General features: G+C 40.4%; 1 protein-coding gene across 1 annotated transcript in view; it reads right to left on the bottom strand.

Moving 5' to 3' along the window:
* Positions 1-27,832, bottom strand: part of GALNT14 (polypeptide N-acetylgalactosaminyltransferase 14) — a 306,437-nt gene that overhangs the window by 28,460 nt on the left and 250,145 nt on the right. Inside the window, exons 7-10 of the mRNA XM_070932429.1 lie at positions 16,150-16,237; positions 12,173-12,257; positions 6,572-6,675; positions 191-317 (exon numbers count right to left, since the gene is read on the bottom strand). Coding sequence (XP_070788530.1) covers positions 191-317; positions 6,572-6,675; positions 12,173-12,257; positions 16,150-16,237 — 404 coding nt within the window. The remainder of the gene's footprint in view (positions 1-190; positions 318-6,571; positions 6,676-12,172; positions 12,258-16,149; positions 16,238-27,832) is intronic.

Raw genomic sequence — 27,832 nt, 5'->3', positions numbered from 1 at the left:
AGTTCTAAGTAACTTTTCTCAGTGACGTAACTTTGAAAGGTCACTAAATGAACTGTTGTAAGTCAAGGACTACCTGTATAGCATTAAACCCACACTTTTACACATCCCACAATGGGTTGTGAGCTTCTGTAGAATTTATTTCACTTTCAGTGAGAAATATGGGAAAAGGAAGAAACCCACCCAAACCTACTTTATATAAGTGTTGGCATTTCCTTCTGGGAAGATGTAAGGATGCTTCTTCCGGAAGACATGGCCAACCCGACTGCAGGGGATGATTTCCAAGCTCCCGCCGCACATCCACACTCGGAAAGAGATCTCTATGAAAGACAGGCTCAGCTTCAGTTTTTTTAAAGTCCAGGATCAGATGGGATTTTCCCTTTCTCACATCAAACTGTGCAAACCAGTCGTGAAATCCAAATTTTTTTACTACATGTTCTATGGGCATGGCTTGGCATGGCTTGGTGGGCGTGGCAGGGGAAGGATACTGCAAAATCTCCATTCCCTCCCCATTCTGGGGCCAGCCAGATGTGGTATTTGCCAGTTCTCCGAACATCTCAAAATTTCCGCTACCGGTTCTCCAGAACCTGTCAGAACCTGCTGGATTTCACCCCTGGTGCAAACCCATTATTGTCAGTGAGAACCTTTCTGGGCATTCTGCTATCTTAAGTGCTCTTCAAAGCTCTTTACTGCCGGCCTGACATTTATCATCTGAACTCTCCATATAACACTGAAAAATGATGATATCCAGAGTGAGTTTATAAGTAGACCCCTTAGTTTACTTCTCAAGAGGAACAGGCTATTTCCTAATTCTTGTAATTGTTGGGACCTTGCATAATACAGAAACCATGCCCTTCGTGGCAAATCGTGTGTCAAGGTTCCAAGTAACACCCCCCCAATGAAAGCCAACATCCTGATTTTACTAGCAAGTTGGGGGAAAAAAGAAAATCAGGCAAGGGGGCAAAATGAATATAATTGTAACAACGAGATCTAGGGGTGTGTGTGTGTGTGGAAATGCCAATAAAAAGATGCCAAAGTATCGAATCCTGCTTACTTTTGCCAAGGACAGAAGGAGGAATTCTAACAAAATAATTTTGCTGATGTCCAATAAGATTGGACATCAGGTCAGAATTTACAAATAAGAGACTGACACAAACTAGAGGCAGACCAGCCCATCCAATTCTTTCCCCCAGTGTGAAGTCAATTGCCATAAGGATGTAACCAGTTTTTGGTTAAAGCAGTAAGAAGACCCATTGAGATGTATCAAAATACACAATGACATTATGGAAATAAAGCTGTTTCACCTAAATAGCCCATGCTTAACAGCTAAGTCAGAGTCTGGCTCTGTTTCAAAAGGTACTTCCCCATTGTGAAATCTATGAGGTTTCAAATTTTGCTGCAGGTTAAAAATCTGTCTTAGTGTTGCCTGCCTGGCTGTTGACAAAGTCCAGAAGAGAAAATACCTCTCTATACGCTAAATGCCAATCACAAGTACTTTTATTTGAATAGAAATACTATGCATCTCATCATGGTGGGAAGACAAATTGAAAAAATAATAAATATAATAATAATGATTGTGACTAAGTAATCTTCATGTCTTCTCAACCTGTCATCCCAGTACCAATTATGGAGCAGCATAATGTAATAGCTGCTTTACCTTTTTATATTCCTTATCTTTAACTGCTTGTGGCTTGTATAGTACAGTTTCAAATAGAGGATCACTTTAAAGAGAAGATGCATCATCTGTAAATTAGGATACAGGCTATATTAGTATAGTTATTAAAACTGAAGGGGAACTTTTTATTGATTGACTGATTGATTATATGTCATTGAGTTGGTGCTGATTTTTAGCAACTAGACAATCCTTCTCCAGGCTGATCTGTCCCTAAGTTGGTCCTTCAGATCTTCCAACAGCGTGACTATTGCCAAAATCACTGAGTCCAGATATCTAACTGATGGTCATCCTCTTTTTTTAACTTCTACCTTTCTCAATCCTCTCCAATACCAAAGCTGAAAATTGTCGATATTTTTTTTCTGTCCTATTCAGATAGGAAACTTGAATTCTCTTATTATAAGTTTTTGCTTTAAATTTACAGAAGCCTTCAGCAGAAGATTGTCTTCTGTTGTTATTTTTTTCAAAAAAAGGGGTATATTTTACCTTTTCAGATTTGCAGGATAGGATAGGATAGGATAGGATAGGATAGGATAGGATAGGATAGGATAGGATAGGATAGGGTAGGGTAGGGTAGGGTAGGGTAGGGTAGGGTAGGGTAGGATAGGATAGGATAGGATAGGATAGGATAGGATAGGATAGGATAGGATAGGATAGGATAGGATAGGATAGGATAGGATAGAAAAGGGGGTATATTTTACCTTTTCAGATTTGCAGGATAGGATAGGATAGGGTAGGGTAGGGTAGGGTAGGGTAGGGTAGGATAGGATAGGATAGGATAGGATAGGATAGGATAGGACAGGACAGGACAGGACAGGACAGGACAGGACAGGACAGGACAGAACAGAACATAATAGGTGATTGAACACACAAATAATTTGTCTCCATTGCATAAACTCTCATTGTGCATGCAAGCAACAAGTGATAAATCATGATCATAATCATAAAATACAATCATTGCTTTGAGTTGTTCCCCAAGCCTGTTATCTTTATGCATGTCCTTCCTGCATGACTCCAGCAAACTTTCATTTTTCTTTTTCAGGCTAGCTATTGGGCCAATTCCATTACACAAACACACAAAGCCATTTTAGCACTGATATTTTTGGGACTGCTTGATTATATGACCTTGATTTCTTTGGTGAGAGGAAATTTCAGTGGAAAAGTACAATTCAGCATGGCCCACAACTATTTGTATATACAATCCTTACTTATTAAGAAAGAAAATGTACTGTATAATGACACACTCATGTGCAAAGCTTCAAGGGGAGAGGAAGACAATGGATGAGATTGCCACAGAACAGGAGCATCTGTTTCACTGGTTCACTAAGCTGTTGCATCTCTGAAGACAAGGATTATTTTTCCTTACTTAACCACACTCTCTTGAGGTGTCAAAGTATTAGTGCCAGCTTAAGATCTGTTTCTCTGCTATCTCCATGTCTCCCTTCCTTTTTCAAAGCTGTAGCACTGTTAGCTTCCTCTGCTCTGTAGCATTGTTGCAGCCACAAATAAAAGCAGCAATAAAACCCACACAATTTGATCAACCCTTCTAGGCAGGCACAACAGCAGCCAATGTCACTACCTTTCCCCTTCAACTATCTGGGAATTTCTTAGAGAACAGAGGCAAAACAAATTTGCCATATGGCCAATCCAAGATCCCTAGTTGCTAGTACCACTTTTTGTGTTATCCAAAACCCATTAATGGCTGCTAGGCATGGTGACTATATATTAGCACCACCATGGAGTACAGGCAAAACTAGATGTAGTAAGGAGCAGCTGGTTGGACTAGACTAAAATGGCCATGACCTGATCCAGGCTGATCTTTTCCTATTACATCAAGTTTGCCTTTGATCAAGACAGGACTAATGTAATGGTATGATTCATAACTTTCTGCTATTTTCTTCTTCCTCTATTGGAGTTGAAATCACAGTTCAGAAGTTAGAAGACGGCAAGGCCTTTTTATTTTGCACTTGCTGGGATTGAGAGAGGATACTGGAACTTGCTGTCCAGTCACTCCCACTTGACTTTTCTTGCTGGTGATACCATACCAATATTTATCTAAGTTTATTTAGTTTTATTTTTTATCTACAATCATTGGTGTATTTCTTTCTTGAGTTATAAGCAAACAACAAATCTTAGTTAAATATGATTATACCGTATCTTACATAGGGATGTGCAATTTCAAAGTAGATAGGATGCTCTGGAATGCATGTGGCATGCACTCCACATCATTCAGCACCTTTATAAAGAAGCTGCATCTTTTCCTCAATTCACAAGGCAGTGCTGTGAGCTCAGGGAAATGCATGTCTGAGTTAAGGAAACATTGATAGAGTACAACAAATATCCTGAAATAGTGCAGCTACTATGTAAGCCCAAAAAAAGACACAGATTCTTTATGGATGTTCTGACAGGTATCATGCTCATGATCATTTCAAAGCACATTTTGGACTTTAAAACCTAAATGCTGTCCTTCCTTAATGTTAAGGCATGTATCTCATCATTTTCCTAGTCTATCACATTGGCAATTATAATATGGCACCCACTTAGGGAACTTGGGTCATTATACTTCAAGCCATGTACCTCTGCTCTACGCTACCCTGTTGCCCCCAAAATAAGACATCCCCTGATAATAAGCCCAATCGGGCTTTTGAACGCATGGCAATAAGGCTGAGCGCTTATTTCAGGATTCAAAAAAATATAAGACAGAGTCTTATTTTCAGGGAAACATGGTACAGAATAGCAAAAGGTTGCTTGTTTATTTTAAAAGCCCACTACTGGGCTATGGCCTATTCATAACCAGGCTGCGTGAATGGCAGGCCAGTGCACCCGCACATGTAGCTCAACTCATGAGTTGAGCTGTGTGTGTCTTCCAGCCCACCACTCGCCCAAGTCAAGTTGCATGCGTGTTGGCCCACTGCTCATGTGGCTCGGTTCCTTATTCCCCACCCCCAGCCGGGCCGCCAAGCCAGAAAGGTTGGGGACCGCTGATCTAGTGCTTAAAAGGTTCTCTGGATAGCAAACAATATTTCAAAAGCAAGCTGCAAATGCAAGTCCATTTAAAATAGTCTTTAAAATCCAAACAAATAACAAGTTCTAAAGCTGCTTTACGATACTGTACAGCCAAAATAAAATATAGGACCATTAATTCTTAATGAAATATTTTTGAAAGAATCATGTTTTTGTGAACTACCTAAGAAATCCGTGCATGGAAATTTTTCTGCTCTGTTGAGTACAGCCCACCCACAAAGGCTTTTCACAGCAGCTACCTGCCTGCCTTCTTACTGCTGAAAGATCTGGTGTTAATGCCCCAGCTGTCAGCTGAAATATATGGGGAAGGACATATGGAAGATTTGTCCTTAAGACATCAACGGGCCAAGGCACTGAGGGCTTTGTAAAGACTAGTCTAATGCTAGAACCTTGTACGTAGCTTAGAAACCAACTGGCATTTTTGAGCTACGCCAAAAGGATTGAGCAATGTGGGGCTGACACACTTGCTTGATTCCTATAAGCCAGAAGTCGGAATAAAGGAGCAGATTGAAAAGAGCAGCAATATTACCCCCTTGGAACAGGATGCACCCAGGCAAGCCCTTGCCTAGATTTATTGCTTCTAACTTCCCTTTATTGACTTAGATGTTGAAGTGCTCCCTGTGGGTACCAGGGAGTTAAAAACAAACAAAAAAATGCTGTCAGAGCATAAACCATCCAGAAAACACAACAGATGCTAAGAATCCACCCATGTAACAGGCCCTCCCATGGCCGCAATAAAATTTTCTCCCCAGAAGGAGAGCTAGTTCTGTCAGGTGACATGTTAGTACAATATACTGCACTAATTAGAGGCATCCCATGGGAAACCCCTACCAGACCTTTTGAATTAACTCTGTTATGGCCCATTTCTTTCTCTTAAAATGTCTCAGCATCTGCTGTTGTGGCAGTACCAGGACCATCGAACTTTTTTTCATTCACCTGTCTTCTTCCTAAAAGATTGTCTGCTTCTTCACATGAGTAGTCAGTTTTGTCAATGGATTACAAAGGAATTGGCAATAATGGAGCTCCGAATGGATTGATAGCACTTTAACAAAGATATCAAAACAGTTTTTTCGTTTTGAATTCTGGCAAATCATAACTGGGATTGATTGATTGATCTACAGGGCTGATAAGCTTCTCCAATCACTCTGAGTGGCACATAATTTTCCAAATGTGTATGGTGGATTAAAAACAAAAATATCTCATCAACAGTGGAACTAAAAACCGCAGAACACAGAATCCACGAGGAACATTCAAACCTTCCATTAGACAGAGAAGAGATTTTTGAGTGATATTTATGGGTTAGATTTATGTCCTACTTTCTTTTCAGGGTGAAAACTGCCATAGTTAGCAGCAGTAGCCCTCCCTCCTCTCATTTTTCCCCACAACAATAATCCTACAAGGTGATTTGGGCTGAGATAGATACCTGACCCAAGTCACTCTGTGTTGGCCCTTTGAAGTAGGCATAGTCAAGAAACAAACATAGCAGAAACTCCAGGGATGCTCTTTATAATTGCTGAGCAGAATAACAAAATCTAAAAGCTGGTCAGAGTTTCTTCCTGCCTCATCTTATACCAAATAAAATCAAAGTGGGGCTATTTTGATTTTCTTTCTCACACTTTCTTCTATCTCAGGACTGAGTAACCTTTCTGAAAGTCTTCTGCTATTGAGTCCCCCATTCCCAAGGCCAAGTCTATATTCCTTAAACCTAGTGTGCTTATGCAGATGAGAATAGAAGGTAAAGTAGAACCTTGGACTCCCTGTTGCCAGTCCAAAGCTTAACCACTATATTATACAGGCTCTCATATCCAGGTCTGCAAAACTCCCTCCTTACATCTTTAAAAAACATTTATCAATAACTGCAAAGTAGCAGTGACTTACCAAAATTCTCCCCACCCCAGATGTCCATTGCAGCATCATATTTTCCCAGATGGTTGAACCAGGCCTTGTCAATCACAAAAAGTCCCCCAGCAATGATAGGAGTCCTAAATGGTTGGGAAAGAAGGAAAGGAAAAAAAATCTAATTTCAACTCTTTTGCAGAAAATATTAGGTATGTAAAATAGATACAGAGGCAGACACCAATCAATATTACTTTGTTCTTTGATGTAAGCATGCAATTATCTTGATAATTGTACTGAAGGGAGAAGATGTTACTGTTGAAGGATTTGGAGTTGGCAAGATCATGATCCCCAGCAAAACTCCATGAAGGTTTTGTAGCATTTCTGTTGTGGTACAGCTAGTAAGGAAGAAAAGGTTAGATTCTCACTCAAAAAATATTCCTGCTCCTCATGACACTGAGATTTGGAAAAGACTAGCATGGGAGCTGCTTCTCAGATTGCTAAAAAGTATTCTAAATTGTTAAAAAAATTCCAAAGGATTAACAGGTTCAGATGGCTCTTCTTATGGAGAAGAAGCAAGCCTCCTCCTTTTCATATTGGAAAAAAAAAATGAAAGAACAAGAACTGAAACTCTGTTGTCTTAAGTTGCTAGGCTATACTTTCCCTTTGAAACAGAGTATTTGTCACTATTCAAGTGTTGTCACTTCTTCCTATGAGTTCTTTGCAAGATGTGTTCCTTTGGATTATCCATTTATAGCCCAGGGTGCTACAAGTCTGAGACCTGTCATCAAAGGCAGTGGGAGGCTTCCCCAAGTCCAACCACTGAATGGAGAATGAGCTTTGTAGGTTTGTGTCAGAAGGTTCACGAAACATGTTATGGATCACAAGCTATGATAAGCCATAAGGTATTTTGCTTGATTTTGGTATTATAACATATGATCTAATTAATTAATTAATAAATCAAATCACTGGCTTATTTCAATAAATTGAGATTAAACAAATCTCAATTTAGCACAAGGTTTCAACCCAGGCAGAACACATGTCTAAATGGGTTTACTGTCATGTGCAAGAAAGGGTCATAACAGTACAAGAGAGTTAAGAAGAATGTTTGAGATCTTCTAGTACAGCCCCTGGTCATGCAGAAGACCCTATACCAGATAAATGTTGTCCAAACTCTTCTTAAAAACCTCCAATGATAGAGCACTCACAACCTCTGAAGGCAAGGTGTTCCACTGATTAATTGTTCTCACAGTCAAGAAATTTCTACTTAGTTTTAGATTGCTTCTGTCCTTGATTGGTTTTCATCCACTGCTTCTTGTCTTACCTTCTGGTTCTTTGGAAAATAGGTTGACTCCCCCTCTTCTTTGTAACAGCCCCTCAGATATTGGAACACAACTATCAGGTCACTCCTAGTCCTTCTTTTCACTAGACTAGACATACCCAATTCCTGCAACCATTCTTCATTTCAGCTTCCAGCCCCCTAATAATCTGCATATCTCTCCCAACCTTCTGAAATTCCCTTAAAACTTGGTTGTGTCAAAAGGCCAGGGGATTGCAAAGGAATAATAATTTGATTAGATGGCTCCATTATTTATAATCCCCTAATTTATTTATGAAGATATGGAATTTTATTTGTATGAATGTAACTGAAGTTTACGTGGATTTTTAGATTTTCATGAAAGTGAATTTTTAAGAGGTAGATGAGAAGTTAGTGCCTATTTTGCCTAAGCATTGCTTCAGTTTAATTCATGATGGATGTTTGCCTAAGCATTGCTTCAGTTTAATTCATGATGGATTAATTCATGATAATCCTTAAAAAATTAGCTCTGACTAAATGCAATCTGTGATCCAAAAAAGATTCCACCTGCATACAAATATTGATGGGTCCAAGTAATGATTCAAAAACTTTTGGTATTTTCCTGTCATAACTTTCCCCCAGCGTGCAATGTGTGGCTAATGCATTTATCAACACAACCCCCACTAGCCTGAAGTTTGCAGCCCTGATTATAGGTTTACAAGCTAAAAATGCATTTAGCCCTTGGGGGCTATTTACAAGACATTATTTCACAGGGGCTCTGTACCTATCCTGGTAGAAGCCTCATGTTAAATGAGGGAGTAACACTTATTCAGGAGGACAAAGGCAGGGCTTTTATGGAAGGCCTTTGTAACTGGCTCAATTTTGATTTCAAAACAGAGTTATTTCTCACCCCCCACTTTCCTCTAGATTAACTGAGAACAAAGGTAAAAAAAAGGAGTACTGAGTAAGATGAGATGCACAGGAAATTGTGCTCTATGCCTGCCACACCAGCCACTTTCTCCAGTCACCTGGTTTGCTGTCTCAAAGGGACTTTTCAGCATTCTAATGATTAAACTGTGATTAATAGAAAAGTTCAGACATGCCATTTTCTCTCTCTGTGTGTGTGCATGTATACAAATATTGGGTGAGCTCATACCATATGGTTAGTATTATCAGTACACTGATGATATCCAATTATATATCTCTACCAGGGGTGAAATGCTCCTGGTTCGGACCAGATCACCCGATCCAGTAGTGATGGCGGCGGGTGGTTCAGAGAACCAGTAGCAAAAATCCCTGCGCCCCCCTCCCCCCATGCCCAGCTGAGCTGCACGATCATCAGAGGCTTTTTTTTTTTTACTTTTAAAAGCATTTTTTCTACAACCTCTTCAGCCAAAAAAATGCTTTTAAAAGTAAAAAAAAAAGCCTCTGATGATCGCGCGGCTCAGCTGGGACCATCAGAGGCTTTAAAAGCATTTTTTCTACAACCTGTTCGGCCGAAAAGGTTGTAGAAAAAATGCTGTTAAAAGCCTCTGATGATCCCAGCTGAGTTGCCTGATCATCAGACGCTTTTAAAAGCATTTTTTACAACCTCTTTAGCCGAACAGGTTGTAGAAAAAACGCTTTTAAAAGTAAGAAAAAAAAAGTTGGCCACGCCCTCCCAGTCACATTACTCCCCCCCCCACCAAGCCATGCCCACAGAACCGATAGTAACAAATTTTACATTTCACCACTGATCTCTACCCCTGGCAAAAGTTGATGTCTTACCCAGTTTCTGGAGCCAGAGGAGGACTGGATGGAAACAACTGAGTGATTCTGGGTTTGGGGCTTGCCAATTCTGGGGCTATGCCATCTTTGATATTGGACTGGGTTGCACTGTCTGGAACAGACAAAGTATGCAACTTGGGGTTCCTCCTGGACTTGTGACTCCTGTTTGAAGAGTAGGTGACAGAATTGGCTAGGAGGGCCGTTGGACAATTTAGTGTTGTGCATCAATTGCATCCCTTCCTGGATTGGGAGACTCTGCTCATGATCATTTATGCTGTAGTCTCCTCCCTGATGGGCTATGGGTGATGTTGAATGCTGCTCTTGAAGAATATCCAGAAGCTTCAGCTGATATATAATGCAGCAGTTGTGTACCCATAGAGAAGCACATGTTATATCTTTGCATCATAGGCTGCATTTCTTATCAGTTTGCTTCCAGGTCCAATTCAAGGTGCGGTTTTTAATCTTTAAAGCCCTTCATGCCTTGGGGCTGGACTGTTTGAGGGATCACTTTGCCCTGATTACACCAGGGCTAGCAGAAGAAATACGTTGCGGATTGCATCTGTAACAGAGTTATATTTGATGGGAGCCAGGAGATGAGCCATGGCATCAACCCTGTGAAACATCATTTTCCCTCTTAAGGTGAAACAAACCCTATCTCTCCCAACTTTCTGAAATTCCCTTAAGACTTGGTTGTGTCAAAAGGCTGGGGATTGCAAAAGACTGTTAATTTGATTAGATGGCTCCATTATTTATAAACTGATGCTCTCTCTTACCCTTTTATAATATTATTGTATATTGTATGTTTTTAAAATTGTTTTTATGGTAATTTGTTCACTGCCCAGTCACTTTGTGAGAGATGGAGGAAGGAAGGAAGGAAGGAAGGAAGGAAGGAAGGAAGGAAGGAAGGAAGGAAGGAAAGAAAGAAAGAAAGAAAGAAAGAAAGAAAGAAAGAAAGAAAGAAAGAGGCTGCTACTGGGTGGAGAGGGTGAGCAGGTGGTCGTAAAGGGTTATGAGGGCACTTGGGCAGCCTGCAAGGCACAGTGCGGCATAACTGCAGCTGAACATGGCTGCAGCTGGTTGGGAAAGGGAGTGCAGATGGCTGACAAGGCGCAGCATGAATATAACTAGGGTTGTTGCCAGGTAGGGGTGAGTGTGAACAACTTACAGAGCGACTCACCTTCCCTACCAGCCTCCCCACTGACTATGTTTGTGGGAAGCTGGTAGGGAAGATCACAAATGGCAATCACATGACTGATCGCACGACATTGCAACCGTCATAGGTGCAAGCCGATTACAAGCACTCAGATCACGAACATGTGACTATGAGCACCAGTCATAAATGCCACTTGTTCAATGCTGTTGTATCTTTGTTCACATGTTGTTGAACAAGTGGTTGTTAAATGGAAGAAAACTGTACTGGTTAACGATCACAGTAAAGTCATTCGTAAGGAAAATGATGTCTGCATTTTTGCCCTGGATATTTTTCAATTAAGAGAATGCTGTAAAGTGAGAGAAGATATTCTACCACTCCAGCTACTAGAATCATGGTCAACAAAAAAGAGAAGTTTTTTATTCTGTGGTCAATGAAGAGTTAAGTCTTATTGGAAAGGCATTAGCCTGCCTGAAGAACCAAGAATTATAGAGTTGGAAAGGGGCACAGAGTCCAAATCCAAATCCCTGTTCAGTGAAGAATCCAATTTAAAGCCTCCCCAATAGATGGCTGTCTAGCCTGTAGCTGTTGACTCTCACCACCTCGCTGAATAATTGGTTCCACTGTCCAACTGTTCTTACTGAAAAAATCCTAAATATGCTTTCTTGCACTCTTGATTGATTGAAAGAGCAAGTCTTTGGGGGGGGGGAGTTCTTGTTAGTCCTTTCTGCTAAGATTGCTGCTTGCATGCAGAGATGCTATGCCTCAATTTTATTTGTACTAAATTAGGAGTTTTAGGAGTTTTCTTGGTGGAGAATAAAATTTCCCAGTTCTGAAAGCTCACAGTGGTGGGAGATTTCCATGATGCAATTAGATGGCTGGACTTTTATCACATACACAAAGGACTATAAGAGTTTACATTGAACTAAAAGGGGTCAAGGGCACTCGAGTTCTGAATCCAATATCCCTGCACACATGGGCTGAAAGTCTGAAGAGGAATCTAGAGATATGAAAGAGCTTGAATTTACCTAATTGAGAACTTTACCTATTGAACAAAGAGGAACCGGAGGGTGAAGTGTCAAGGTTAGCTTCCATACTCCGTTCAAAGGCTGAAATAGTGCTGTCAGCTCTATGCTAATTTTTTATGGTGCGTCTAAAAGGAACTGCATGTATCCCATTATGTTTTGTATGCTTCTTTTGCTTCTAATTAGTAAAAGTATTGGTAATCAAAAATGTTCTCATGAAACAATGGTTAAATATGTATATTTAGGCTTCTTTCAACTGAAGTTTCAAAAAAGATTTCCAATAGTTTAGCATGCTTAGGGTCAAAAATCAGCTGGCACTCTCCTCAGTATGCAATTGACCCTTTCCCACTTCAAAAAAATATTGTGATGGCTTTGAGTTCCCTATTTTGAATCTAGTCACTTACTTGATGGGCTCTGTGGGATCTGTTCGCTTGGCTTTTTGCTCTGGAGAAAGTTGTTCCCATTTAAAATGAAGACTCCAGTCAAATCCTAAATATGAAATGCACAGAAAGAGATTAAGAAACAGACGTCAACTAGTTGCAATCATGAACTTTCAAGCAATATCATTATTTAGGATACAATAATAACAACTAGGAGTTTGGTAGCAACTTTTCAGAGTAATAAAATCTATTAAATTTACCTGACAAGAATGCAGATGAAAGTCACATGTGGAAAGATTACAAGTGTGTCATCAATTAACAATTTTTAATGCATTAAAAGCATTGTGCTTGTTATAATGCTATTTTGATATTTAGCAGTCTCTCCACTAATTGGCTCAGTGGCTAAGACTCTGAGCTTGTTGATTGATAGGTCGGCAGTTCAGTGGTTCGAATCCCTAGTGCCACATAATGGGGTGAGCTCTCATTACTTGTCCCAGCTTCTGCCAACCTAGCAGTTCGAAAGCACGTAAAAAATGCAAGTAGAAAAATAGGGACCACCTTTGGTGGGAAGGTAACAGCATTCCGTGCACTCCGTGCATTCCGTTTGATGTTGAGTCATGCCAGCCACATGACCACGGAGATGTCTTCAGACAACGCTGACTCTTTGACTTTGAAACGGAGATAAGCACCATCCCATAGAGTTGGGAACATATGTGACACATAGCACATATGTGACAGGGGAACCTTTACCTTTGCCACTAATTGTTCCAAAATAGCTAATTTAAGATCTGTGATGGAGTGTCCTGGGAGGCTGGCTGAATGAGGTTGATAAAGGTTCTGTCTCCGTGCCTTTCCTAAAAGAACCATCTTCTGACTTCACCTACCACCTAGAGCTGAAGAGATTCCATCCTCAACCTTGGATGGGGTTCACTTTCCCATTTAAGAATAATAGCCATAGCCATAGCCATAGCAATAGCACATTTATATACTGCTTTACAGCCCTCTCTAAGTGATTTACAGAGTCAGCATATTGCCCCCAACAATCTGGGTCCTCATTTTACCAACCTTGGAAGGATGGAAGGCTGAGTCAACCTTGAGCCTGGTGAGATTTGAACTGCCAAATTGCAGTCAGCCGGTAGTCAGCAGAAGTAGCCTGCAGTATTGCATTCTAACCACTGCACCACCATGGCTCAATGACTATGAGCAGTGATGGACATTCTTGGTAGGCCCATATAACACCACGGGTTTGGGAGCAGAGTTCTGCTTACTGGTATATTTCCAGGTGTGATTCAAGGTGCTGGCTATGACTGATTATTTTATGGAGTGCCTATGTTCCATATGATGTGATCTGAAAGAATTGGTGTGCCAAAATCATCAAAGTCATCTATTTGGAACCCCAGAAATGGTCCACCTCTATAGCAGAGCTGCCTTCTGTAGTGAGATTCCCTAATGTTTTTATTGCTCTCATCTTGCTGGCATTGTTAAAAACTTGGCTGTTCTCCTTGGGTTAGGGTGGCTGAAGAGTTGCCGCATTGGGGGTGGGGGCAGAGATGTTATTCAGCAGGCTCTGACCAGTTCTGGAGAACCGGTAGCCGAAATTTTGAGTAGTTCAGAGAACCAATAAATACCAACTCCGACTGGCTCCACCCCCCATCTATTCTCTGCCTCCCGAGTCCCTGCTGTTCGGGAGGAAATGGGGATTTTGCAGTAACCTTCTCCTGGATTGGGATGGGAATGGAGATTTTACAGTATCCTTCCCCTGCCATACCCACCAAGCTACTCCCACCAAGCCACACCCACAGAACCGGTAGTAAAAAAATTTGAATCCCACCACTGGATGGGGGTGATTAGCCAGATTTGCCACCAGCTCTGTTTGTTTACTTTTTTTTTCATAATTATTGTAACCTACTTTTATAAGAGCTAATATGATATAGTGGTTAAGGCAGCAGCCCCCAAATTTTGGCACCAAGGACCAGTTTCATGGAAGATGAAATTTTTCCACAGACCAGAGGGTGGGATGGTTTCAGTTTTGCTCACTTGCTCTGATCAGGTCCAGCTGTGTGGTTCCATGGCCCTGGGATTGGGATTGGGGACCTCTGGATTTAAGCATCAGGATAGAACTAGGAGACCAAGAGTTCATGTCCTGCAAAGGCAGTTGGGTGACTATAAGCCACTCATTTTTTTCTCCTAGGAAATTGGCAATGGCAATGGCAAACCACTTCTGAAAAGTCTTGCCAAGAAAATTGCAGGGACTTATCCAGATAGTCTCCAAAAAACAGACACAACTGAACAGAAGATATTTTTTTTTATCCTGTTGGTTTTATTTACACTATCAAGAATCAGTCTAAAGTTGAATAGAATAAATTAAATTAAATTAAATTAAGTTAAATTAAATTAAAATGTGTTGACTTTGTTCATATTTGGAGTCCTAATGTCAAACTTGGGTCTGTTAATACTTCTGTGCAAATTCTGAACCACATGGAAGACAGAGGAGCATTGCTGGCAGATGATGGCATATACCATGTTAAAGGAACACCATCTGTAGGCTTCTTGCGGGATAAAATTGTTGGGACCAGTGATGTAAAGCAAACATCCAGATTTGCTATGGGATCTGATTCCTATATTAGCATGAGATTCCTGTTGTTTCTGATTGATTGCAAGAAGCTGCTTTCAATTGGATGGTGGTTTGAATGAAAATATGGGTTTGCCAATCAGTGCCTTCCAATGCATTGTCCAATTTGTGTTGTGAGTTATTAATAAAGTATTGAGCACCTTGAGCTGTCAGTTGTAGGTGATAATCAGTGATGTTTTCTTTTTGTGGTCTTTTTTTGTGGTTCCCAAATTGTGGGAATCGATTTGACTATTGATTTGTTTATTGATCTCACCAAGTGAGTTCAGATTCCTAAACGCCTGGTTATAGCTGCAGTGGACTTGGGATGTTGCTAACGAAGTTCTTTCAAGAAATTGAAAAAGCAGTAATATTCTGATATTGAAGATAGGATTCAAGTTGTGTGTGACTTACCCATTTTTAAAAGGCATTTTCATCTACTAATAAAAAATGATCTATATGTTTTTCTGTAGCATAGACTTTATATTTTTGTAATGTAAGAGAATTTTCATATCTGTCTGTCGTATATCTGTCTAACTATCTAGCCACCATTGATCCCTCCCTCCTAAGGGGATCAAAAATCTGTTTAACATTTTAGTAATAAGAGGTATATGCAGATTCCGCTTTTCTGTATTCTGATTGTTTCAGTAATTTTTCATATATTTCTTTTCAATGTTTTTGTACCTTTTATTTTTTTCACTTTCTGTAAAACTTGTTAGGAAATATTTTAGATTTTTCTTTTAAAAAACAATAAGACCATTTTATATTTCTGCTTTGTCTCAGTTGAGGATGATCGTGGTTGTCTACTATGATACAAGAAATATTTATAACAATACAGATGTGACGATGGACATTAAAGAGAACTTGAATTAACACAAGTTAACATTGATTTTATAAGTATCCACTAAAGGCTTCCTAAGAAAAATTAAAAGCGAAAGAAAATATTGACTAAACTCTACTGGTCAATTAAAAGAATTACTATCTTAGTATATGAAGCTGATTTGCTCTTCCATTTTTTTTTGGTAAAAACAATTCTGGAAATCTTTCATAAGTCATTGTTTACTTCACTAAACCAAGAACCTGTAGCTACCTACCTCAGAGCAAGTACCATATTTAAAAATATTATTTTGGCATTGGCATAACATCAGACTTTATTCTTTAGTTGATAGGTATAACTTCCTATTATGTTCTGAGGAACTATATGGTTTTATTTTTTGTTTATGTGGATTGGGGAAAACATATTAGACAATCCAAGCTGTGGACTGAGTTAACATATTGTGAACAATACTTATCAGAGTGTCTGTATTAATTCCATACCACTCAGCATTTCTTATACGTTTTGTTCATACACTTGTTGAAATTATCATGGGTCTATGGTTGATTACATACTCACCTCCTCTTAGATCTGAAGAAGCTGCCACATAAGCAAAGGTGTCCAAATTGATGATATCAATAACTGGACTCACCACATGGGTTGGATCCTGATAATAACAAAGAAAGCAGATTAAGTTTCTTGAAAGCCATTATCTTTTTAACACAATAAATGTGCCCATAGGAGATGGTTTATGTGACTTTCTTTTGCTTATTGATTATATGGAAGACCTATTGCATTTTCAAGCACTGAAGCTAATATATACAATACCTGGGGAAAATATGATTATATCATCAGATGCAATGATGGCAACTAAGAAGGTAGTGAAAGTGGCAAAAAGAGAGAGGTCTTTGTAGGATACAGTCAAGAATTAAAAGTAATAGAATATTTATAATTTGTTGGTTCTATTTTAGGGTCAATTTTCTTCCACATGTTCTTTTAAGTTTAGTGCTCTTTATTTTACAAATATTACAGCATACTTAGTCACTAAATATTGTTGGGACCCTTATTCTTGCTATTTTGAAAGGAAAAACAGTTTCTACTACAGCTAGCCCATTCTAGCTGTAGTAAACTTAACCGAGAAGGAGGAAGGCTGTGCTACTAGATCAGAATCAACAGAATATTATTTTTGGGGAAACAAATGATAGGCAGCCTTTTGTTGTTCTCACAGAAAGGCTGTGCATCATCCCAAATGATGCCATGTGACAAAAATGTGTGAGTTATTAAAAAAGGGATTCCTCTCTCAGAAAAAACCAATTCATTATTTAATGAGTTAGAAATCAGAAAAATGACCAGAGCTGTAGTACAATTAATGCATATGTTACCATAGTGATGTGGGAATCCTTTTAGTATATTTGAGTCTTCTTCTGCTCTCATATGATCAGCAGTCAGAATTTATGCACTAACTGTCCACTTTGAGATCTTTTCTGACAGCATCAGTAAATAGATGCAGGATCCTTCCATGTGAAAGAAGGTCCCCCTAATGTATGAATGAGTTTATTGGGCACCAAATTAAATAACAAATCCAAACACTCAATCTAGTAGCAGTATAATACCAGTGTCTGTACTCTCTTGGAATTCTGGGAGTTAAAGATGTTTCAAGAGTGGGATGGTAACACGCAGAGCAGAAGCATTCATAAAAAGCAAGAAGAACATGTCAAAATGCTTTTAATGACTTTTTAGACAGCAAGACATCATCTCCTGTGATAATTATTTTTTGCAAACCTTACATTTACTGTTCATTGTTGAGAAAGTGTAGAGATTTTGTTCAATCATTTCATGGAGAATTATACATATTTTGGAACTGTTTGTTTACTTATTGCAATGATTTCCATCTTGCTTTTTAGGATCAAAATTTTCCTAAAGCAGATTACAGTCAATATAAACATTGTAAAAAAAATAAAATAAAATGATTATTATTTGAAACTAAAATACAACAGCCATAACACAGAGTGTGAGGAAGGAAAGGCAGATTCCTACTGAGCAGGTTTATGGGATATATTTCATTTTTCTTCTTTACCCCTTTTTACAGAGATTCTTAGGTTCTAAGTTCTAACAAATCATGTTTTTAGGATAATCTGTGCCTTCCTCCCTCTCTTTCCATTTATGGATTCTTCTCACAGGGCAGTTGGTGATGGAAGGCCAGGCAAGGGGAGGGAGGGAAGAGGCGGGGAAAGGGAGGGGGGAGGGGAAGGTTCCAGATGAGCAGAATTCTGAGACTGTCTTCGGATCCATTCCTCTCTCTCCTGCTAGGAATCCTTCCCAAACAGCACTTCATGCATATGGCCCAATAAAGGGAGGATCTCATCAAATCACTATGCAGATCAATCAATTTGGAACATATTCTTGTGCTTGGATTGCAAATATATGCATGCATACATACGTAATAGGTGCTGCTAACTGCCAATGGGACAACAAGAAAGCAACCAAAAAGAGGACATGCACGTTTTTGAATACTTATCAGACTATTAAGTTGCCCTGTTAAAAATAACTATCTTTTCATAAATGTAAGGGTTCTATGCTTTCTAAGGACTGGACATAACACAACATAACAAAGCTGTACGCAATGCTTTATTGCAGCATATACCTTCCCCAAAACAGCCTATTGCTTTGGGTCAGTTCTAGGCTTTGCAAGGTGAAGTTGCCATGTAAGTACCGGTAGGTCTTTAATATTCAGTCCTTTATATGCAGTCTTAATACTCAGTTTAAATTCTCAAGATCCATAAAGCAGCATACAATCTTTGCCTTTTTCCAAAAGTTCTTACACTACTTAGGATAAAATGCTTTCAGTATAGTTGCTCCTCTTCTAATTGCTGCCAAGCTCCAGGTCCGGGTCCAAGCTCTGCTCTTACTTGTAAGCTATTTGCTATCTCCTTTTCTCCTACAACACCCTCCACCCCTGCCCCCCATTTATAAGCTAAGGATCTGGATGGGGTATGGTTTCTTCTGGACATCAGAATGTCCTTGGAAATCCCAAGGTGTGGCTGATTTAGCCAGGCAGCTGGAATGCAAGTGTGGATGCTTATGAGTAAATGAATGCATGCATGAGCCCATCTCTCAGGTTTCTTGGGCTGTAAACTTTTACAGCCCTTTGTGAAACAACAGCTTTACTGAGCTTTGGGAAAGTTGGGTGGGAAACATTTTTACCTGGCCACAGCTGCTTTTCCCAAGCAGAGACAACAATCCTAGCTTCAATTCCTCATAATAATAAAAAAATAAGATTGCATTTTTATAGTTATATTATTCTGGCTTGATCACTTTTCATGGTGGACAGATGCCATAGGCACTTAGAATCAAATATGTGTTGCACTGGTAATCATATTGCAAACAGATATGAATAGTTTTTTATTTTGCTATTTCCATCCAAAAATACTTGAATTCTAATGATGGCTCCATCCAAGGCTTTCTTCCATTAAATGTCCTTATGTACTGTATGTACTTACTTACATTAAATGTATATAGCATCCATTTCAGCAAAGGTAATTTCAATAGCATGAAGATAACATCTAAGCAAGCATGATCCTTTAAGATTGTACAAAATATGTTTAGTTGACATCCCTTTGTTTTGAAGTTTAAATACTTCCAGATGGTGACTTTGCACACCAAACAGCATTTTGCACATTCCAAATCTATATCAGAAATATTTCTTTGAGAAATTGGCCAGGAAGCAGTTTAAGTGATAGAGGTGTATGTAGAAAAACTCCAGGAAGGTTTGAATGTTGATGCTTAATTAACCAATGACAACTTAATTAAATCTGTAACATTGCCTTATACCTTAATTTGAGCTTTTTCTATTACTAAATGATCCATGACCCATTGAGTTATCCTTCTGGATGTATTTCATTACCCCAAAGCCAATTGTCTCACTCCTGCCATTAGTTGGGATCCTGTGATCCCAGTTGACTTTCTACCTGCAAGCTTACAACTTCCCTCATTGCCTTATGTAGCAGCACTGAAAGGGCAAGAACTTTCCAAACTTTCATTCCCACAGGAGAAATGGGTCCCAACATTTTCTTAATTCATTTGAGGAACCTTGGTGGGAAAGGTATTGCCCTATGCTATGATGCACTATTTTGCCCAGTTAAAGGTTACAGACACAAGAGTTTTAATAGTATATAGATATATGCAGACATGCAGGGGCACATTCACACATATATTTTGTAAGCCATTCAGAACTATTTGAGAATGATTAAATACAAATATTTGCCCAGTTTTGCTTCCTGTAACTAGAACAATTAACCAGGGTTTCAGGCTGAGATGCCTTTCACTGTAATTGCTCCCTGAGCTTTTGTTCAAAGTGAAGATATCAGAAATTACTATCACTGAACATGGTCTTTTCTCCCAAAATAGCTCTCTTCTAATTGCCAGAAATCAGAGGAATAATTTCCCATCCTTTTGGAAAGATAAATATTCCAAAACTGTTGTGGAAATCTGAAAACAGAGATAATACAGCCCTAAACAAAGAAATCCCCCCCCACACACACACAATTCCAGGAAAAAAAACCCATGTCATTATATCTATGTGTGTGATATAGTTGCATTATTGCTCCACCCATTGCTGCTGACAGCCCAGAAAATCTCATGGTTGCTTCTCCTCTTCCGACAGGTTGGTGGTAGGGATTGGAAATTATATAGGTCTATTGATGAATACACAGTCTTCTTCTCACTCTTCAATGCAGACTTTCCCTCCAATCAATTTACAAAAATGCTTCTTCTCCTCTTCCTCTTCCTTCATACCCTTGTATTATAACCATTTAGAAATAGCTGCCTGAATGTATTCCCACAATGAATAATATTCACCACCGAAAGCATCTGCCTGACATTAATGCCGTCTGCCACCTTTCCTTAATTATTTGCCTTCACACTCTTTCATGTCATTTGCCCTTGTTGCCATTAGTTGTGATTATGGAAGGTTGTTTTATTTATAACACAAATTTCTCATATCATACATAGCAGTGTGCCATCGCATCCAATCAGAATCAGATTCAGTGACAGAAAGAGAAAATGAGGCCAAAGAAAGTGAGATAAAAATGAAGAAAAAGAAACCTTATGATTGTCATGTGTTAAATGAAAGATGAAACTTGGTAGACAATTTCAAATTCACCACAAGCAGGTGGCAAAGATAGCAAATTGGGCCATTGAACGTATGTTTCTATAATATCCATTTTTCCAGATAAATGCAAAAATGAAAAGGTGCCTGTATTTAGACCAGCATTATTTAAACCTGCTTTTCCCAGGACTCCTTCCTACTTTTAAAAATTATAGAGGACCTATAGAGAGCTATTGTTTGCATGGGTTATATTTTTCTATATTTACCACGATAAAGTTTAAAATTGACACCTGATGATTGCCTGACAGGATTTTAATACTATATTGTTTTTCAACATAGTCTAGGAAATAATTTTGATTTTATGGACCCATAAGTGGGTCTTGGGAGTCCCAGGTGTCTTGGAACCACAATTTAAGAAACACTGATCTAGACCATATAAACATGAAACAATGCCTGGTCCATGAATCAAAGTTCAATTCAGAATTTGATGGTTCTGAATTTGGTGATTTCGACTAATAAAGCACAACACAGTTTTGGTACACTCTAAGTTTCTGCAAACCAATATGAGGATATGTCCCAATTTTAGAGTTACTCAAAAAGCTCCATGTTTCTAACATATGTTAGAAACATGTTTCACAACTGATTTAACAAGAACAAGACATCCATCCTATGGGTCACCTTATTTCCATGTAAACTTTCCACAGCAAGTTTTTAGAGGTGGAAGGGATAGTTAAAGTCCTCTTTAGTGCACAGATCCAAATTAAAGAACTCTTGACAAATGGTTCTTGAATAATCATAGAAAAAAACACAACAATACATTGGGATGAAGGAAAGTCCACTTCAACCCACTGGCTGGTGGGATTCAAATAATTTAACAACAGGTTCTGTGGGCATGGCTAGGTGGGTGTGGCTGCATCGTCATGTGACTGGGTGGGTGGAGCCAACTCAATGTCATTCATGTCAAGGGGTGCCTCACCCGGCCCCTCCCCTCCCAGCCACTCCTTGTCATGCCTGGCCTCAATGTATCTATAGTTCTGTAAAAATGTTGTTCACCTTTTTTCGACTTCATTCTCTGCATCTACATACTATAGATGTACTTTCATGGACCACTGAAAGGAGGAAATGGCTCACATACTTTGCCCAAGAGTGTGATAGGCAGGTCACAAAAAAGGCTTTTGAGTGGTTGCCACAAAAAAGGAGGGGGGGCAATGCATTTTCCAAAGAAGCAGAAGGCAAAACAAGAAGCAATGGATGGAAACTGAACAAGGAGAGAAGCAACCTAAAACTAAGGAGAAATTTGCTGACAGTGAGAACAATTAACCAGTGGAACTGCTTGTCTCCAGAAGTTTTGGGTGCTCGATCACTGGAAGTTTTTCAGAAAAGACTGGACAGCCATTTCTCTGAAATGATATACCACTCCCACACACAAGGTCCCTTCTAAGTGTTATTCTGTTATTCTGACACCTTTCCCAGGCTCTCTACTCAGATTTTGGCATCCTCAGTTTTCCTGCCTGAGCAGGGGGTTGGACTAGAAGACCTCCAAAGTCCCTTTCAACTCTGTTATTCTGTTATTCCTGAGCTAAATAGCTAAGACCCTCATTGGGATCCTCTCTCTTTTGCGCCCTCTGGACTTATGAGTTAAAGAGCTGCCTCTAGACATTCATTTTAATAAGATTTTTAGAAACCTGCAGTTGAAAGTTCTTCATGCCTCCTTAGCCTGAAGACCCAATTTCATTTGGAATTTAATCCCAAGATGATTGCCCTTTTGGCATTTCTCTTGATACTTCTCCAAATTGCACCCCCAAGAAGCCACATCTCCATTGCTCTCTCTCTCTCTCTCTCTCTCTCTCTCTCTCTCTCTCTCTCTCTCTCTCTCTCTCTCTCTCTCTCTCTCTCTCTCTCTCTCTCTCTCTCACACACACACACACACACACACACACACACACACACACACACAATTTAAGCAAATCCCCTTGTCTTGGAGACTTTAGAATCATAGGCTAGCAGAAGGTACCTTGGAGGTCTTATATTTCAAACTTTTGCTCAAGGCAGAAGACCTCACAGACATCCTGGCTTTCCTGGCCACACAGTTGTTCCTCCTGCCTCCCCATGGAAGGCGAGAGGCCCATGCGGCAGTGGCAGAAGGCGAGTTCCAGAGTGATGATGGCGGTGGCAGAAGGCGAGTGTTGTGGTCCGCCAGCAGTTTTTGGAGCTGGCAGCGGAGTCGGACAGTGAGGAGGCTGAGGAAGAACATGGGCCAGTCTGGAGGCTGGGGAAGGCCCGGATAAGGGCTCTGCGTTGAAGGCAGAGATGGGGCCAGGGCCATCTGGGAGTGATGTGCAGACTCCAGAGCCTCCAGAGGCTGACAGCAGAGAGGCAGAGAAACAGGAGGAGCCTGTTCCTAGTACATACATGAGAAGAACTGCCAGAAGGCAAGAGCAGCTAAGGTAAAAAGGACAACTCGGGAGTAAGGCCAAGAGATGATTGCCCCTCCCATAAGGCTGAAAAGACCAGCAATGGCTCTTGGGCACTTTGTCGGAAAACAACGTTGATAAGATTTGTTTCTTGTCTTGCTGCATTTATTTCTTATCAGCGTCTTCTGCTTCTGAACTTTTGCCAAGAAAAGCCTTTGGCAGGTTGCCTAATTAGACCAAGATTGGTGATAAGGCTGAAGAATTGTATTATGAAGAATTTGTTTTGAATTAGTTTGGACTATGCTGAGAATGAGTTAATTCTCAGCTGTTCTAATAAAGTCTGTTTGTTTTCGAACTGATGGCATCTCATAATACCTACTTGGGCCTGGGTCACAACAGTGAGTTTCAGAGTGGTGGCAGCAGTGGTGGCAGAAGGCGAACTCTAGAGTAGTTGCGGAAGGCGGAAGGCGGAAGGTGGCAGTGGAGGCAGAAGGTGAGCTCCAGAGTGGCATGCGCACACCACAGCAGAGCAGCAGTCTTGGCCCCAGTGTGGTATCTCCCCTGAAGGCTGTCCGCCCACCTGCTGGCTGGGCTAGCAGCAGCGCGTCCTCCTGTCATGGGCTGGATGTGAGACCCAAGGCAGAGGAGAAGGCATGGGGGAGCAGTCGCCTGGAGGCCCCGCAGAAGCCGAGAACACCAGGCCCAAAAGGTGAACGAGCCTCTCCGTGTCTGCCTGAGGCAGCTCTTTGGCTGAGAGCAGAGGGTTTCTGTCCCCCGACGTCACCATCAGTCTTACCTTCCAGAGCTTCCATAAACCTCCACCAGCCTAAACACCCTGCCCTTCAGATCCCAATGGGGCCAACGTGTGGCTGCCCATGAAGGTAAGGCTGATGGCGGTTAGCCCTTGGGAAAGACACTGTGCTGGGGCTGAGACTGCATCTCCATTGCAGTGTACATGTGGCGCCCCAGGACATCCGCCCACCCTCCCAGAGCACCACCACCACTGGGCATTGGCCCCATTGGGATCTGAAGGGCAGGGCGCTCGGGCTGACAGAGGCATGTGCAAAGTCTGGAGCTCCTTGAGGCCTTTGGGACAGATCAGGTCATCCAAGGCTTTGCTCCCCAGGAAGGGCTCCTTCGTGGAGGGCTGTGGCCCAGACCAGGTGCTTTGTCTCGGACTTCAAGAAGTGGTAGGAGGCACAAGGAGAAAAGCAGTAGGAGGCTGAGAGAAGCGGTAGGAGGCAGAAGGAGAGAAACGGATTGAGGCTGAGAGAAGAGATAGGAGGCGGAGTGCAAGAGAAATGGGAGGCTTTGAAGACAAGCACCCTTCCCAGCCCCGCTTCGCCAAGGGGGCGCCCAGCTGTGTTTACCTGTTCTGCTGCTGGAGTGGTTGGGAGCAGCCCGAGGCGAGTGTTCGGGAGCAGGCCAAGACAAGCAGGAGGCTGCCGCGTCGTAGGCCATGGCTAAGGCAGGCAAGCAGGCTGGGCCATGTGGCCACATGATCAAGGCAAGGGAACCAAAGAGCAGTTGCAGCTATGCCGTGATGTGACTAAGGCACCAGCCAAGGTGTGCAAAGCCAATAAGTAGTGGCTGGGCAGGGCGGGGTGGTGCCAGCCAGCAATTTAACAACTGGTTTGGCCGAAGTGGTACGAACTGGTTGAATCCCACCACTGAAGTAGATGAAGGAAAGTTCATGGGATTTTGGAACAATTGGTTTTGCTTCTATTCATACTGCTTTTTCTGACATTAATCTGGAATCTTAGATGTGTACAGTAACAATTCTTAAAATACTTGAAAATTGCTATCAGCTTCCTCTTCTCTTTCCAAAGCTAAACATACCCAGTTGCCTCAACTTTCTTTATAAGCATCTTCATAAGTATTCATAAGCATTTACAAGCACTGAATTATACTGCTGATCCACATTCAACTTGTGAACTAAATTTTCAATATCCTTTTTACATCTGGAATTCTTCAAAGCAACCTTTTGGCTTGCCTGGGCTGCATTGTACAAAGAGGAATTGTTTTCGGCCGCATATAAAATATATAATTAATGTATACAAGTAATAAGCTCCCTTTTTGAAATATTTTTATTATCTTGTGGGGCTGCATTACTAGCTGTCCAGGCAGGCCTGAAGGCCATGGGTTGAACACACCTAGTTCCTTATTTTTTATTTCTAAAGTAATTAACAGTATAAGGTAATCCTTTCCACCAGCTGAAATTTGTCAAAAAAATGCAGCATATTTCAGTGACACAATCTCAGTGCTTTAGGAACAAGTGCTTCCCACATGGCAGCATACAGACATCTGGACAAACCTTCATAATTGAATCTTGTTTGACCCATAACCGATAACCCACCTTGCAAAGTCAGCTACATTTACTGTTGCTTACTACTCTTTCAGAAAAATGAATCAAACATTTCATATTTTTCCTTGTATCTATGTTTTGTCCTCACTGCATATTTCTGATGTGCTGCTGAACATATGAAAGGATCCTTTCAACTGAACATGCCTGTAACAATACTGGAGAATAATCAAATATATAGTATTAATCACATGATCAATAAGTTCTGGTTTTGAAGGGTGGCATTGATTTTTTTAATGGCCACTCTGGACTTTAACTGCCTAACTTCTTCATCTATTTGGATCTATTATTAACTTCTCACATGGCACCGCATAACATTAATTTAACTCTCACATAATTTGGGAAATTCTATTGACCTTTTCAAGAGACTAAGGCCATAGGACTAATTTATTCTACTTCAAAATATTGAATACTGTTTGAAAATTAAATGTTAGAATGTAACACTAGCATATTGTTCATGATTTAGTGCAGAATCTCCCTTCCACCCACCCAGCTTATAATTATCAGGGAGAATTCAAAGATACTTCTCATTTTGGCTGATTCATATAAAGCAATATAACTTAATGTGCTACCTGCAACATCTCTCCTCAAAATAGGAAGATTTGTCTTTAAAAAGAAAAAAAAAACCCTTTCAGTTGGAAATAGAATATTGCCATCCAGTAATTCATTACTGTGGCATTACAAAGATTGATTCCTTTTTGTAAAAAAATGCCTTGGGCCTCATAATTACATTTTCAAGAAAAGTTATTTGCTTGAAACAAATTGGTAATGGTAGATGCATCAGTCCTCTAAATAAAAGCAGCAAAGCATATGAGCACACTTCTCCATGGATATGCTGAACCAGTTTTCCTCTGAATGATACACTGTTGTTTTGTGATGCTCTCATCTGGGGAAAAAATGCTGATATCTTCAGCCAAATCTACTGCTTTACAAAGAAGAATGTGCTTTACAAGACCCACATAATACATTGAGGTGTGCATATGGTCACATCATTCCTCTGATAAGCACTTATCGAGATGAGGCATGCATACAATGTGTGCAATAAAAACATGACTCTTAGGTATGTGAGTTGCAGAGGTGAGTTTCAACTGGTTTGCCCCGGTTTGGGCAAAGTGGTAGTGGTGGTAGTGAGAGGCTCTACCCACCCGCCTGGACATCATCATGGATGCTCTGCGCATGCGCAGAAGCGCCATGCGCAAGCTCCTGGTTCCAAATTGGTAGCGAAGGTAAGAGGAACCCACTACTGGTGAGTTGCATGAATGTCTGAAACGGTCCAATTTTGAAATCAGAAAAAGTGGTGATGAAAATGAGTGGGATAAAACTCACTGAGTGGACAAAATAGCTTTTTGGGATAGGAAAGAATAGCTTAATACTTGGTAATTGCATCAAAGTGAAAGAGAATTTGGCTCAAGAGAAGTCCAATTGGTGATAGTAAAATGTTCTGCTAGTATTCCATAACTAAACACATAGGGTACAGTGAAGAGATGCCCCAATATATATTGAATTAAGCAAGCATGAAAGTATTGAAAGCAGTTGCCATGGTATGGAAGATGGAACATAGTTCTGAGGAGGAGGATGACACTCTACTGAAACAATGATCATTGCGCTCTATTTTACAAAAGAAGAGGAAAAGAAAACAACACAAAGGAACATCTTTTATAAAGATATTAAATGATGTGTGTATTGGTGGGGAGCAGAATTCTAAGGCTCTCATTTTCCGTCAGGATCTTGGGACCATATAGGGAGAACTGAGTAAGTCTGAGTTGTTTTATTATTAAGAAACACTGCTGTTTAGAGGGGTCAAGGGCACTAGAAATAGCCTTTATCTCTTGTGAGCAAGCAGAGAAATGTGGATGGGATTAGGGATGTTACCAGTTATTTCACTGCAATTTCCTTATTAGGCTTGTTTTAGTCAATCACATCAGGCTGGCTCTTCTTTGCCACTGATCAATTTCATTCTGCCTTTATTAACACTGAACCACACTTTTTTCTTTTCAGCAAGGAAAGGATTATTGGGGAGGGTTGTTTAAGGGCAAGAACAGTTCTTTTGGGTCCATGTTTGTATAGTCAGGGGAAGCTCAAAATAAACTTTCATTTCAGCCAAAACACAGGCTTCTTTGCAAGTTTGCAAACTGAAACAAAGTGAGCATGATAGCTGATAGATCCTGAAGCCAGGTCAGAACAGGCTTAAACAAAAAAAAAAAAAAAAAAGTGAAGCTGGAATTAACTCAGCAACTGGGTGTGGGAGAATGTGGGAGGGCATCATCTTTTGGTCATTGTTAGCTAACTAGACTAAACGGAAGTGCCCTTTTTTTGTTTGTGGCCTTTCTCTCTGAAGAACAATATAGAACAAATCTGGGTGGAAAGAAGTGAACAGTG

This window comes from Pituophis catenifer, unplaced genomic scaffold (genome assembly GCF_029215685.1).
Source record: "Pituophis catenifer annectens isolate HBS135680 unplaced genomic scaffold, rPitCat1.0.hap2 SCAF_1, whole genome shotgun sequence".
In the NCBI taxonomy this organism is placed as follows: Eukaryota; Metazoa; Chordata; class Lepidosauria; order Squamata; family Colubridae; genus Pituophis; species Pituophis catenifer.
The sequence above is the reverse complement of the archived record's forward strand: the minus strand, read 5'-3'. Positions and strand labels throughout refer to the sequence as shown.